At 45.4% G+C, this 14,584-nt stretch overlaps 1 protein-coding gene across 2 annotated transcripts in view; it reads left to right on the top strand.

Annotated features, from left to right (window-relative positions):
• CPNE9 (copine family member 9) overlaps positions 1-14,584 on the top strand; it is a 350,416-nt gene that overhangs the window by 280,205 nt on the left and 55,627 nt on the right. For both annotated transcript variants that reach the window (XM_040359035.1, XM_040359034.1), the window contains 5 exons: positions 473-577; positions 707-748; positions 2,612-2,687; positions 6,955-7,008; positions 9,962-10,023. In XM_040359035.1, coding sequence (XP_040214969.1) covers positions 473-577; positions 707-748; positions 2,612-2,687; positions 6,955-7,008; positions 9,962-10,023 — 339 coding nt within the window. The remainder of the gene's footprint in view (positions 1-472; positions 578-706; positions 749-2,611; positions 2,688-6,954; positions 7,009-9,961; positions 10,024-14,584) is intronic.

The raw sequence follows: 14,584 nt of genomic DNA, 5'->3' as shown, positions 1-14,584 counted from the left end.
GCGCGCCAGCTATGCCCATAATAAGAGGCTCTTCCTGATGGATTTGTCATTTAATTTACATATTTCATGCAACAGGGGGATTGTGAATGTCTATTTTGTAGCAGGAAGAATGAGGGTTAAGAAGAGAAGGGTACGGAGAGATTCCACTGCTGAATACTACAAGATGATTGAATGCCATTGGCTAAGCCCATCAAACTCAGCCAATGACAAAAAACTCCACCCCAGCCATCAATTGACATCGCCATAAAAACCAAAATATCATTTTAAAATTATTTGTCTTCCCAAAACAGATATATGAGTATTTTTAGTACCCATGGAAGGTGATTGGTGACAAGTTATAATTTTTAAAGTTCTACAAAAAAAAAAGGCGATTTAACTTGAGGGCATCCAACCAAGACTAAACTGTCTAATTTGACCAATGCCCATTTGACTACATGAAACATGTTTGTCATTATATTCTCCATTTTTACAGGTTCACAATTTGCCACAAGACAGAAGTCGTGAAGAACACACTGAACCCCGTATGGCAACCGTTCACCATCCCCGTGAGGGCTCTCTGTAATGGTGACTACGACAGGTGAGAATCCTTATCCCAATCCATGGTGGAAAGAATTTTACCACTTTGAAGATCATTTTTATACACATTCTTATTCATTATTAACTCTTATCTTTCTTTTCCTCCCAAAAATGCTTGACCTTCTTGCAGGACGGTGAAAGTGGACGTGTATGACTGGGATAGAGGGGGGAGGTAGGTGATTTAACGCTATTACTCTTCAAACATGGATTCATTACACATGTGCTTATACTACCAGCATGGCAATCTTACCCTGGCATACTTGGGTGACAACCTGGAAATGGTTCTAGACAGGGAAGGGCTGGGCCGGGGGGCAGGGTGGCAATCTTACCCTGGCATACTTGGGTGACAACCTGGAAATGGTTCTGGCCTAGGTTCACATTGAAACGATTTGTCATGCGATTTGAGAGATCAAAACGCATGACAAGTCGCAGCCTATTGGAGGCAATGGCACTGTTCCAATCGGTGCGACACCAATTTTGCGGCACCGCGCCAATTGCAAAAGTAATTCCTGAACTACTTCTGCCCATTTCAGGTGCGACTTCAATAGACATCTGTGTATGAAGCCACACAGATGTCTATCAAGTAGCAGCTGAAATCATGCTGACCCTGCTACCGGCGGTGAGGAGGACGGTCTATGTAAATCGCTTTACCCCGGATCCCTGCATACTTAGGGCCAGATTCTCAAAAGAATTACGTCGGTGTATCTACAGATACAGCGGCGTAATTCGAAAATCCCACCGGCGTATCATTGTTTTGTATTCTCAAAACAAGATACGCCGGAATTAGGCTAGGATCCGACTGGTGTAAGTCACTTACACCGTCGGATCCTAAATGCAATACTACGCTGGCCGCTAGGTGGCTTTTACGTCGATTTCAGCGCCGCATTTGCAAATGAGCCGATACGCCGAATCCCGAACGTTTTTGCGCCGATTCGCCGTAGTTTACGTCGTTTCCGTAAGCGTAAGGTTACCCCTGCTATATGAGGGGTAACCTTACGTCGGTCCGCCGTATGCCATGTTAAGTATGGCCGTCGGGACAGCGCCGGGTTTTTCCGTTGTTTACGTAACTCGTCACGAATAGGGCTGTGCGTTAATTACGTTCACGTCACAACCAATGTATTTGTGGCGTACTACGGAGCATGCGCAGTGGCCTACGTTTAAGGCCGGCGCATGCGCAGATCGTTCGGCACGGGGGCGCGCTTAATTTAAATACAAGCCGCCCCCTTTGATTTACGCAGGGATACCCTGGGCCATTTAGACTACGCCGCCGCAAATTACAGAGCAAGTGCTTGGAGAATACGGAACTTGCTCCAGTAAGTTGCGGCGGCATAGTGTTAATGGCATACGCTACGCCCCGCTCGTAGATACGCGGATCTATGAGAATATGGCCCTGTGATGTGCCTCTTTTAATCATCAACCATGTGAGTTGCTAAATGTTGTATCTTCATTAAATGTAACCATATTGCTACACTTAGAGGCGCCTCTCTTCTCTTTTATACTCTGTAGCTCCTGCTGGATTTTGCTTCTAATCCCCTTGTGGAGGCTTCCATTTGTGGATGGACATTTTATGGTCACACAACCTATCACATTGCTATAATCTTTTTATATGGACTATAAACTGAAGTACTTATGAATAAATGGTTGTGGAATCATTTGAGTTTCCATTATTTCTTATGGGAAAATTTGCTTTGATATACAAGTGCTTTGGATTACAAGCATGCACGAATTATGTTCACAATCCAAGGTTTTACTGTATATTGATACAGCAATGTAACTATGCATACTGTATATGATTCCTGAGGGATCCCTGTGGACACCGCTACTCCATTGGTCTCCACTGGCCTCCAGGTCTCCACTGGCCTACAGCTGTATTGTGAACACAGGAGGCCGGCCACTTGGCACGGTTGCCATTCAGAGAATGCTTTGCATTGAAAGTTTATATAAAATATCCATATTTGGAATTCTTCTGCAAAGCCTTGCTGGCATTGTAAATCTAACTGTAGGTATTTCTATCTGAGACTTCATTTTTTTTTAGCCATGACTTCATTGGGGAATTTACTACAAGCTACAGAGAGTTATCCAGAGGACAGAGTCAGTTCAGCGTATACGAGGTGAGAATTGCGTGTTTGTAGTTATTGCATGTCTGTGATGTCTCAGCGTTCCCATATGACTCCGTAACCGGGACTGTGCTAGTCATACTTATGGGATACGTGAAAATACGAAGGTTAGTTTAAAGCGCACCAAGCGGGTTGTATGCTGTAAAAGGGGAGGGCAGGAGAGGTAACCAGTGTTTTGTTAAGCAAAATCCTTTGGTGGGAATGAACAGCAAGTTGAGATTAAATGTTAGGCTTCATGCACACTAGAAAGCTAAAGACTACTTTAGAAACCCTGTACAAAAAAAAACCTGCTAAAGTATTCGCTGCTGACTTTTAATAAACAGACACTTACCTGCTTCACGATCCAGCGATTCGGCCGCCCGGAGCTCTGCTCCCTCCTCCCCCCCCTCTCCGTCGGCGCCTCCATTCACTCTGTGGGCACACGGTCGTGACAGCTTTTGGCTTCACGGCCGAGCACACACTGCGCATGCGCGAGGGGCGCTGCGATCCATAAGTGGACAGGTAACACGACAGGTCACAGGAGATTGCGTAGAGGGAGGGGCCGCCTAAGGCGAGAGGAGAAGTCGCAGAGGCGGTACCTGGGCGGAAGGAGGAAGCGGGACAGGAAGCCCCACTCTTACCAAAGCCCCCACCCCCCCCCCCCAACAAAAAAAATGACATGCCAAATGTGGCATGTTAAGGGGGTGAGGAGTGCTTAAAGCAGAAGTCCTCCCCAAATCCATACCAGACACTTATCCAAGCATGTAGCCTGGCATGCCAGGAAAGGGCGGACAAAAAAGCACCCTCCCCCTTCCTGAACCATACCAAGCCACATGCCCTGAGCATGGGGGGTTCTTTGGGGCAGGGAGGCTCTGCTCCCCCCCAAAGCACCTTGTCCCCATGTTGATGGGAACAAGGGACTCTTTCCAACAACCCTGGCTGGTGGTTGTGGGGGGGTCTGCGGGCGGGAGGCTTATCAGATTCTGGAAGCCCCCTTGTAACAAGAGGGCACCCAGTTCCCGCCCCCCCCCCCAATGTGAATGAGTAGGGGTACAGATTAGGATGCCTTGAGCATTAGCATACTTTTAATGGATGCCGCCACTGAAAAAAGGTTGAGAAACACTACCCTAGACATTTAACCCTTCCGGTGCAGGAGGAGCCCCACTGGGGTACCTTTGGACTATACCTGGAGTTCAACTTTAAAGCAGCAGTTGGCTCTGATTGGGGCTGCCAGGGACAGGCAGTGTCTAAGTGCTCTCCTGCTGCCTATGTACACCTAACCTGATTACCTTGTCAGCTGGAAGAGCTCACATCACCGGTGGCTGCTCACAAAGACTTTGCCGAGACAGCATGACATTGCTAGTGATATTGACACAAGGAACGAGGGCTGGGTACCAATGAAGGTATTATCAGAATGTTTAATCTGAGCAAAGTGAAAGATGAGAGGATTAATCAGCTCAGTATCTCATTATTTTCAGGCAGTACAGGAGTTTGTGCAGTGAAGCTAAACGTATTATCACAGCTTCATCCTCTCAGCTCTGGTCTTCATGAGGCCTCCCAAGTCATTTAGAGGGTTCCACGCTGTGTCTTTCTGGGCCGTTAAATAGGAAAGAGTTGATGCGAAGTGTACAATACAATTTCTTTGGACAACTTCACGACTTGTATAGAATGTCGCCTATCTGTTCCAATTGCTTATTTCAAAGTATTTCTAAAAGCAAAACTTAAAAAAAAAAAAAAACAATGATGTAGAGCAGGGAATGGTTGAAAGACTTAGGCTAGTTTCACACTGGGGGGTCGCGGGCGTTGGCGGTAAAGTGCCACTATTTTTAGCGGCGCTTTATCGTAATTTTTGCTGTGATCCGAATGGAAATTCCCCTTTATAGTGCCGCCGTACGTGTTGTACGTCACCGCGCTTTGCTAGAGCATTTTTTTTTGTTCACGATCGCGTGTAGGCAAGGCCGTTTTAATGATCAAGTTGGAAAAAACATCGTTTATTTTTAAAGCCTGAAAAATGTTGTTTTTACAACCCGAAAAATGATCGTGCATAATAATGAGATCTGGCTACCAGGTAAGATATGGGTCCAGGAATGAAGGCTTGGTCTCACCCAAAGCTCTATAAAGCATGGGTCTTCAAACTATGGCCCTCCAGTTGTTCAGGAACTACAATTCCCATCATGCCTAGTCATGTCTGTGAATTTCAGAGTTTTACAATGCCTCATGGGATGTGTAGTTCCTCAACAGCTGGAGGGCCGTAGTTTGAGGATCCCTGCTATAAAGCCTCCAGGACCCAGAACAGGATTCATTAAAGCCTAATTCTGCGTATTCTGCCACTTTATAAACAGTATGATTGGGCCAAGCTGACCCAACCAAACTATTTCCTTCACTAATGAATGCAATAGGCTGAACACTGCTCTACCTTTCACAGGATGCTGTGTATTTTATGGATAAATACAAGGCTTCCTGTGATTTTCTGAGTTGGAGATTGTGACATCATCCGCCTACCTCTCCACTTTAACCAATGAGAGAAAGCCTTGTATTCATTCCTAAAATACAAGGGGGCAGATTCATCAAGAGATACGACGGCGGATCTCCTGATCCGCCGTCGTATCTGTGAGACCCGACGGTCGGATCTGTGAGATCCCACGGTCGGAGCTATGCGACTGATTCATAAGAATCAGTTCCGCATAGATCTCCATTAGATCCGACTGGTGTAAGTGACTTACACCAGTCGAATCTTAGGCTGTAATCTCCCGCCGGCCGCTAGGTGTCGTCGCTTTTTTTTACACGTCGCATATGCAAATGAGGAGAACCTCCGATTCACGTCCGTACGCCCGCCCGTCGCTCTTTTTCAACGTCGTTTGCGTTCGGCTTTTTCCGGCGGATAGTTACCCCTGCTAATATGAGGGTTAGCTAATGTTAAGTATGGCCGACGTTCCCGCGCCGAGTTTTAAATTTGTTACGTCGTTTGCGTAAGTCCGTTGGGAATACAGATGGCCGTAAGTAACCTATCCCCCGAAAACAATGACGTCCTAGCGACGTCATTTGGAGCATGCGCACTGGGCTTTTTCGCCGGCGGCGCATGCGCAGTTAAATCTGCGCGGGAACGCGCCTGATTTAAATTGTACACTCCCCCTAGACGCGGAATTTGCATTCCGCCGGGGGGAGTTAGGATCCGACGGTGCAATTTGCGAGGTAAGTGCTTTATGAATCATGCACTAGCCTCGCTAAATTGCACCGGCGGAGCGTAAAACAGGTAGATCTGGCGGATCTAAAGATCCGCTGATCTACATGAATCTGGCCCTCGGTTTCCTATGAATGGCTGCAGAAGCCTAATTTTTTTGTATGTGTACAACCCAGTCTGGTTACCTTTGCAACTTAAAGGGGTTTGGTCAGAGGGGGTAAAACCACAGCTCAGTCGCCTATGTTTGTGTACCAGGCTTTACAGTTATCCCCATAACAGGAAGTGAAAGGAAATCTCCCAAGGGGCATTTCCCCTAACTTTGTAGAGATTTCCTCTCACTTCCTGATGTATACGTGGGTCAGGAAGCATAGAGAAATCTCCCCATTGTGACAAAAAAATAATAATCGGAGGCTTAAATTTACCCGTTCTCTGCTCTCTCCAAAAAGAAAGAATATATTATTTTGGCTGTAGATACGTTTTAATAGCATGGAGATATCAAGCTGCCTAGGGTGGCATTTTGCAGCAGAACCCCGTGGTTTTTAATTATGCCAACGTTCAAAAATATAAAGATATACTTTGTTCAAAAAAAATTGTGGAAAACAAGCTGCATTTTAAAACTGCCTACCTGACCTCTCATCTATGGGGAAAAAAACGTCTCCAACCGATTATGCATCATAAAGACTATTTGTGCCTTAAAGATATAACGTCGGGGGTCTTTGATGCAACCTAAAACGGGAACAAGCCGCTTACTTACTACATTTAATGTAATATTTATAGGATTCCAGAGCTCCTCTTTTGTTCTGGAGCTCCTCGTGGCGAGTGCCTATAGAGATATACAAGGGTGCTGGAATAGTTATCATTAGTCTGGCTGTCTCTTCCTGCCCCCCCCCCCCCCCCATCTCCTGGCACAGCCATTATTCCGTGTGTACAACACTTTTCTACATGTGTCATTATAATTGTGACGGTGAGTCGAGAGGTCTACCAGAATGGAGCTCTCTTTCCCGGTGATGAATGTGCAAGTAGCTGCGCTAATGAAGATGAATGGGGCTGTGTGTGAGTAACAGGAGGGGCATCCTTGACTTGTCATTCCTTTTGTCTTAGGTACTAAATCCAAAAAAGAAGTGCAAAAAGAAGAAATATATCAACTCCGGGACGGTGAGTGAGCTCCTAATGGACCTGGGCTATGTCTATACCAAACCGGTGACCACGAGCTGGGCGCCGCAGTTATTTATCTTGTTTGGACGTCGGTAGGACTACAAAATTGATGATGCCTATTAAAGCGGACCGATACTCCAGAGATAACTTAAAGCTGTGTTAATAGTTTTGCTTGCGTGAATAAGCGATAGAAAGCAAAAGTAATAGATGGTGTAAAATGCTCTCTTACTCTAACATAGGGGTCACCAAACTATGGCCCGTCGGGCCACATCCAGCCCGCTAGATTTTATCCAGCCCCTCAGTGCTGTATCCTCAGTGTGCACTGATTAAGGTAAGCAGAGGTTCTAATGTAAGGGGGAACTCAGATGGGGACCATGATGTAAGGGGGACTCTGACGGGGACCATGATGGAAGGGGAGACTCTGGCGGGGTCCCTAATGTATGGGGAAAATCTGATGGGGACCCTGATGTAAGGGGGAGTCTGCTGGGAACCCTGATGTATACAGAAAACCTGATGGGGACCCTGATGTAAGAGGAGTGTCTGATGGGGACTATGGTGTAAGGGGAGACTCTTATAGGGACCATGATATAAGAGGGACTTTGATGGGTAATCCAATCTTAGGGGAGAATCTGATGGGGGACCCTGATGTAAGGAGAAATTCTAATGGGAACCCTGATGTAAGGAAGGACTCCAATAGTGACACTAATGTAAGAGGGAACTCTGATGGGAACCCTGATGTAAGGATAGACTCCGATAGTGACACTAATGTAAGAGGGAACTCTGATGGGAACCTTGATGTAAGGAAGGACTCCGATAGTGACACTAATGTGAAGGGGAACTCTGATGGGGACCCTGATGTAAGGATAGACTCCGATAGTGACACTAATGTAAGAGGGAACTCTGATGGGAACCCTGATGTAAGGAAGGACTCCGATAGTGACACTAATGTGAAGGGGAACTCTGATGGGGACCCTGATGTAAGGATAGACTCCGATAGTGACACTAATGTAAGAGGGAACTCTGATGGGAACCCTGATGTAAGGAAGGACTCCGATAGTGACACTAATGTAAAGGGGAACTCTGATGGGGACCCTGATGTAAGGGGAGTCTCTGATGGGGACTAAGAGGAGAATCTGATGGGGACCCTGATAAAGCAATAAAACCCAACAAATGCTCTAACCCGCCTTCGTTCTATCCAAAACAGTTAAAAAGATTTTGGCATAAGTAGAGCGTAAATCTTGCCTGAGAAAACTGCTGCTCGATGCTCACATCAGTGCTGCTCACATACACCAGATTCACATATTTATGTTTGCTCTGTAGGAGTAGAGCGGGGGTCTCCTAACTTTATAAACAAAGGGCCAGTTTACTGTCCCCCAAACTTTAGGGGGGCCAGACTGTGGCTAGAGGGAGTAGAAAATGTCCTAGCGTCAGTGGGAGTCAACAATGTCCCACCATTGGATTAGGTGGAGTAATAGTGTCCCACCATTGGTGTCAGTGGGAGTAATAGTGTCCCATCCTTGGTGTCAGTAGGAGGAATAGTGTCCCCTCATTGGTGTCAGTGGGGAGAATAGTGTCCCCTCATTGGTGTCAGTGGGAGTAATAGTGTCCCATCATTGGTGTCAGTGGGAGTAATAGTGTCCCATCATTGGTGTCAGTGGGAAGAATAGTGTCACATCATTGGTGTCAGTGGGAGGAATAGTGTCCCATCATTGGTGTCAGTGGGAGTAATAGTGTCCCATCATTGGTGTCAGTGGGAGTAATAGTGTCACATCATTGGTGTCAGTGGGAGGAATAGTGTCTCATCATTGGTGTCAGTGGGAGGAATAGTGTCTCATCATTGGTATTAGTGGGAGTAATAGTGTCTCATTATTGGTGTCAGTGGGAGTAATAGTGTCCCCTCATTGGTGTCAGTGGGAGTAATAGTGTCCCATCATTGGTGTCAGTGGGCTGAATAGTGTCCCATCATTGGTGTCAGTGGGAGTAATAGTGTCCCATCATTGGTGTCAGTGGGAGTAATAGTGTCCCATCATTGGTGTCAGTGAGAGTAATAGTGTCCCCTCATTGGTGTCAGTGAGAGTAATGGTGTCCCATCATTGGTGTCAGTGAGAGTAATAGTGTCCCATCATTGGTGTCAGTGGGAAGAATAGTGTCCCATCATTGGTGTCAGTGGGAGTAATAGCGTCCCATCATTGGTGTCAGTGGGAGTAATAGTGTCCCATTATTTGTGTCAGTGGGAGGAATAGTGTCCCATCATTGGTGTCAGTGGGAGGAATAGTGTCCCATCATTGGTGTCAGTGGGAGGAATAGTGTCCCATCATTGGTGTCAGTGGGAGGAATAGTGTCCCATCATTGGTGTCAGTGGGAAGAATAGTGTCCCATCATTGGTATCAGTAGGAGTAATAGTGTCCCAGTGTTGTTGATGGTGGGTGAGGAATAATGCCCCAAGGGCCGGATAAAAGCAAGCAAAGGGCCGCAGTTTGGAGACCACTGGAATTAGAGGAATAGAGTTCAGATTGGGCAATCCTTCCCTTTGGTCCATTAGATTAGGATGAGTATCACTGGGTATCAATATCATGAACTATGTGTTAGAACATAAATGTTTAAAGCACCTATAGATTCATTAGGACTCAGGGGGGTCATTATTTATATTTATGTAGCTGGAGTAATGCTTTACGAGATCCAAAAATAGATAATTTTGAAGAAATATAAATGTACAACCCGAAAACCAAGACTTTCTATTTGCCTGGCATGTGATATGTAAATAATTATATATAATCCTGATAATCATATGTGTATATGTGTGTGTGTGTGTGTATATATATATATATATATATATATATATATATATATATATATATATATATATATATATATATATTAATCATATATAATGATAACCATATATTTCTGTCACTGTCTATTTATTAATTATTCATTAATTATTGTCTCACAGGTGACACTTTTATCTTTCAAGGCTGAATCTGAATATACATTTGTAGATTACATCAAAGGAGGGTAAGTGTCATCTTTGTGCTGTAAATTAAAGTTTGTACATGTCCTCCCTTATAAACATGATAAAATAGCTGCAGTTATTTGATGAGGGAGGAGTCAATCCTCTGATTCATCACTTCAGAATCTAAATCACAACATGAGCTATTGAGCTCTGTGAACAAGAATGAAAATCAGAGGAAATCATTTGAAAAATTAGAATATTTATCTGTGTAAAAAAAAAAAAAAAAAAAAAGAAAAAACAATATTTTTAGCATTTTTATTATTTAACATTGACCATAATAAATCACCAAGTATTTACAAAACCATTACGCAGTTTGTTAAAGCCAAATTGTAGGTTATTTTTTCATTATTACTGTAATGCAGTCAGTTTTTTTTTTTTACTAGTTTGCTGCAGCAAGGGTCAAAAGTATCCACTTGAGAGTCAGTATGCTGCTTAAAGTGGTTCAAACCCCTTACATATACCCAATGAAATTACTAGCATACACAGAGATGAAAAAAATCCTCCGACATAGGTTGTATCTGTTTATCTGCAAGGCTCTCTTTTCTTCAGCCTTTCAAAACATACATTTTACACAGCATCTTTCAGCTCTGAGAAGCAGGGGGGAGGGATATGAAGTCTCGCACTTCAGAGCTCAGTGGAGCCCTGTTTCAACAGAAGGTACACCCCCCTCCTCTCAGTACAGGGGGACCTTTTAGAGCTGTTGCTGTCAATCACAGGCTGCGTGCTGGAGCTCCCCTACTCCTTCGACATTTTATTTCTTGGAGTTGGAAAAGCTGTCGGAAGTGATATCAGATCAAGGGGAAGTAAAGAGAGATGACACTCTGTGCTTTAAATAGAGACAGGTACACAGTATAGAAGGATGTGCTTTGTTCATGTTTCATGTCTCAGGTTTACAACCACTTTAACACAAAGTTAAGAAGTCTGGCTCTCCAGCAGCCCGACTATTTCCCCTCCCCCTTCTTTCTTTGTACAGTGGTCCAATAGACAGCACTAGCACTGCTCAGGGAGTGAGAATGCTGTTGATTGGAGCACTGTGCAGGGGGCGTGTCATATACTGATAGAATCCTTGACTGCTATACCCTGTTTGTGGTGCAGCACTTCTAGTACATAAAAAAATGCCCACATTTATTACTGTTTTTATGCATCCTGAGTTCATTAAAGTAATAAAAAATTAACCTTTAATTGGGTTTTAAAGCGTATGTTACGTCAGAAATAAAAATTCTGTATGTGTGTTTACATGTTGTTTTTGGTAAACCTTACCCAATTTTTTTATTTTTTTTCATTTGCTCTGAAATACCAGTTTAACCTGCCAGTTCTGCTTAATTTCCTTTTTTTCACGCCAAGCACAAAAGCTGATCCATGGCCCAGATTCTCAAAGGGCTTACGACGGCGCAGCGCCATGTACACCGTCGTAAGTCCTAATCTGACCCGTCGTATCTATGCGTCTGATTCTTAGAATCAGTTACGCAGAGATATCCATTAGATCTGACAGGCGTAAGTCCCTTACGCCGTCGGATCTTAACTGCAATTTTTTTTTTGGCCCGCTAGGTGGCGCTTCCGTCGATTTCCCCAATTAGCTAGATACGCGAATTCCCGAACATACGCACGGCCGACGCAGTAAAGTTACGACGTTTACGTTAGCCTTTTCCCGGCGTAAAGTTGCCCCTGGGTCTATGAGGCGCAACCAATGTTAAGTATGGCCGTCGTTCCCGCGTCGAAATTTGAAAAGTTACGTCGTTTGCGTAAGTCGTCCGTGAAAGGGGCTGGACGCCATATACGTTCACGTCGAAACCAATGACGTCCTTGCGACGTCATTTGGAGCAATGCACCCTGGGATATTTTACGGACGGCGCTTGCGCAGTTCGTTCAGCGCGGGAACGCGCTTCATTTAAATGCTACACGCCCCCTACCCGCCGAATTTGAATTCCGCCGGGTGATTTACGTTACGCTGCCGCAACTTTACACGCAAGTGCTTTGTGAATAAAGCACTTGCCTGAAAAACTTGCGGCGGCGTAACGTAAATCAGATACGTTACGCCCGCCCATTTTTACGCCGATCTACGAGAATCTGGGCCCATGTGTTTTTTTTTTTTAATTATTAGTTTGCTGTAGCAAGGGTTCAAATTCTCTGTACTGGTAGCACATTGTAGAGTTGGTCCGCTACTCAACCAGGGCCATCTTAATGCAAGGGCACTCTTGGGCACTGCCCAGGGGCCCCAAGTACATGGGGGGCCCCATGATAATCTTGCAATACATCATACTTGCCAACTGTCCCGGATTTGCTGGGACCAGTCATGCTTTTTACTAAACTGTCCTGATAGGGTTGTATCCCGGGAAGCGTCCCAGAACCTATACTCTGCCCTTCTGATCCCAGTGTTGTGCCCTCCTGACCCCCTCTGTACTGTGCCCTTCTGCATTCCCCTTGTACTGTGTCCGTTGTGTTGACTAGTCTTTGATTCATGGAATGTTTTCCTTTTGTAAAATCGATTTTATTGAAAGTACTAATGAATATATGTTTACCGTATTTATCGGCGTATACCGCGCACTTTTTTCCCCTTAAAATCAGGGGAAAATCGTGGGTGCGCGATATACGCCGATACTGCTGTTCCCGGGCGCCGCCGAAATAGACAGACCCGAGCCGAGTGTACTGCGCACTCGGCTAGGCTCAGCTCCGCCCGCAGCCATGCGAGAGGAGCCGAGAGCAGCAGCCTAGAGCCGAGCCAAGTGTACTGCGCACTCGGCTCGGCTAGGCTCGGCCACGCTCGGCTCCGCCCGCAGCCACGTGAGAGGAGCCGAGACAAGCCGAGAGGAGCCGAACACACAGGAAATCCGGCTCCTCTCGGCGCCAAATGCAAAAACAAACACCGGGCAAGGTGCGGATGGACGGACCCCGCGAGGAAGCCGCAGACGGACCCCTCCAAAGCCGCAGACGGACACCCACAAGGCTGGACGAACCCCTGGCAAGGACGCAGACGGACGCCGGACAAGGCCGCCGATGGACGCAGGGCAAAAATGTAAGTTTTTTTTTTTTTCCTTAAACTACCTTTCTAGGTTTGGGGTGCGCATTTACGCCGGCGCGTGGTATACCCCGATAAATACGGTAATTCTATCAACTATTTATACTTTATTTCTTGAAAGTAGGTGTGTAAATTGGGGGAAGATGGTAGGGGCCCCAGGGCATTACTTTGCCCAGGGGCCATGATGCTATAAAGACGGCCCTGTACTCAACAAAGAGCCAGGGTCTCCATCAGTCTGACTGCCCTGGCCTGTACAATGGTCCATGCTGATTGGAGCACTGTGCAGGGGGCGTGTCAGACTGATGATGGAAGTATAGGATGCTGTGCCAATGCATGGCATGCCTGTATCTCCATTAGCCTAGGTTAGCCTGCCCATCCCCCTGCCCAATCCTCCTGTGTTGATTAAAAAGAAAATCCGTACCAATAGAAGGAGCGCAGACCAAATAATAAAAGAGTCCTAATTGATTTATCCTGTGTTGATTGACATTGGCTCCCAGCAGGAACCTCACAGCAAAACTGTATAGAGCGAGTAACAGCAGCAGAGTAGGTTTCTCTACGGGGAAGAAAATCACCAAGGGAGGCTGTGCAGTCTACTGAATAAAAAATAACAAAAATCGGTCGCATTTCTTTGCAAGCTGAAATACTAAATAAATAAATGCACATTTTTGCATTTTGTGCAATGGTGCATTTATAATATTTTTTGCAAATGGTGGAATTCTCCTGCCGTCCTTTATGCAGCATTATTCCAGTAAAGTAAAAGCGCATTGTTTATTTCAAAATATGCTATTTTTATTAAAGATAAAATACCTAGTGATTCAGACAGCCCACCAGTCTTCCTGCAGAAGGGTGACACCATTACAAGGCCTGCAGTGCATTCACTGGGGCCCCTTACACAGCTTCAGGCATGGGCCCCCTGGAGCAGAGAGAACCGGGGGGGGGGGGGGGTGCTGCTGCCTGAAACTGAGAAGCTGGGGGTGCCGCCGCTAATTGAGAAATTAGCGGCGGCACTGAGAAGCGGGCAGTTAGCCATCCGGGGCCCTGGGGACCTCTGGGCCCTTTAATAAAAGTAAAAAAAATAAAATATATACATATAAAAAGGGGGGTTGCCATCTGGGGCCCTGGGGACCTCTGGGCCCTTTATTAAAAAAATTACAAAAAAAAGTAAAAGTAAAAGTAAAAAAGTAAAAAAAGAAATCTGGGACCATGGGGATCTCCGGGCCTCTTGGCCTTTTAATAAAAAGAAAAAAGAAACCTCTGGGCCCTTTAATAAAAAAAAAATAATATATATATAAAAAAAAATAAAAACATTTTTTTTTAAATAAATTAAAAAAAGGGGGTTGCCATCAGGGGGCCCTGGGGACCTCCAGGCCCCTGGGTATCTCTGGGCCCTTTAAAATATATATATATATCAGTGGGGGGGGGGATAGTGCTTCATATCAGTGGGGGGATAGTGCTTCATATCAGTGGGAGGAATAGTGCTTCATATCAGTGGGGGGAATAGTGCTTCATATCAGTAGGGGGGACAGTGTTTCATATCAGTGGGGGGA

This window comes from Rana temporaria, chromosome 7 (genome assembly GCF_905171775.1).
Source record: "Rana temporaria chromosome 7, aRanTem1.1, whole genome shotgun sequence".
Taxonomy (NCBI): Eukaryota; Metazoa; Chordata; class Amphibia; order Anura; family Ranidae; genus Rana; species Rana temporaria.
This window is presented reverse-complemented; position numbering and strand designations above follow the sequence as displayed.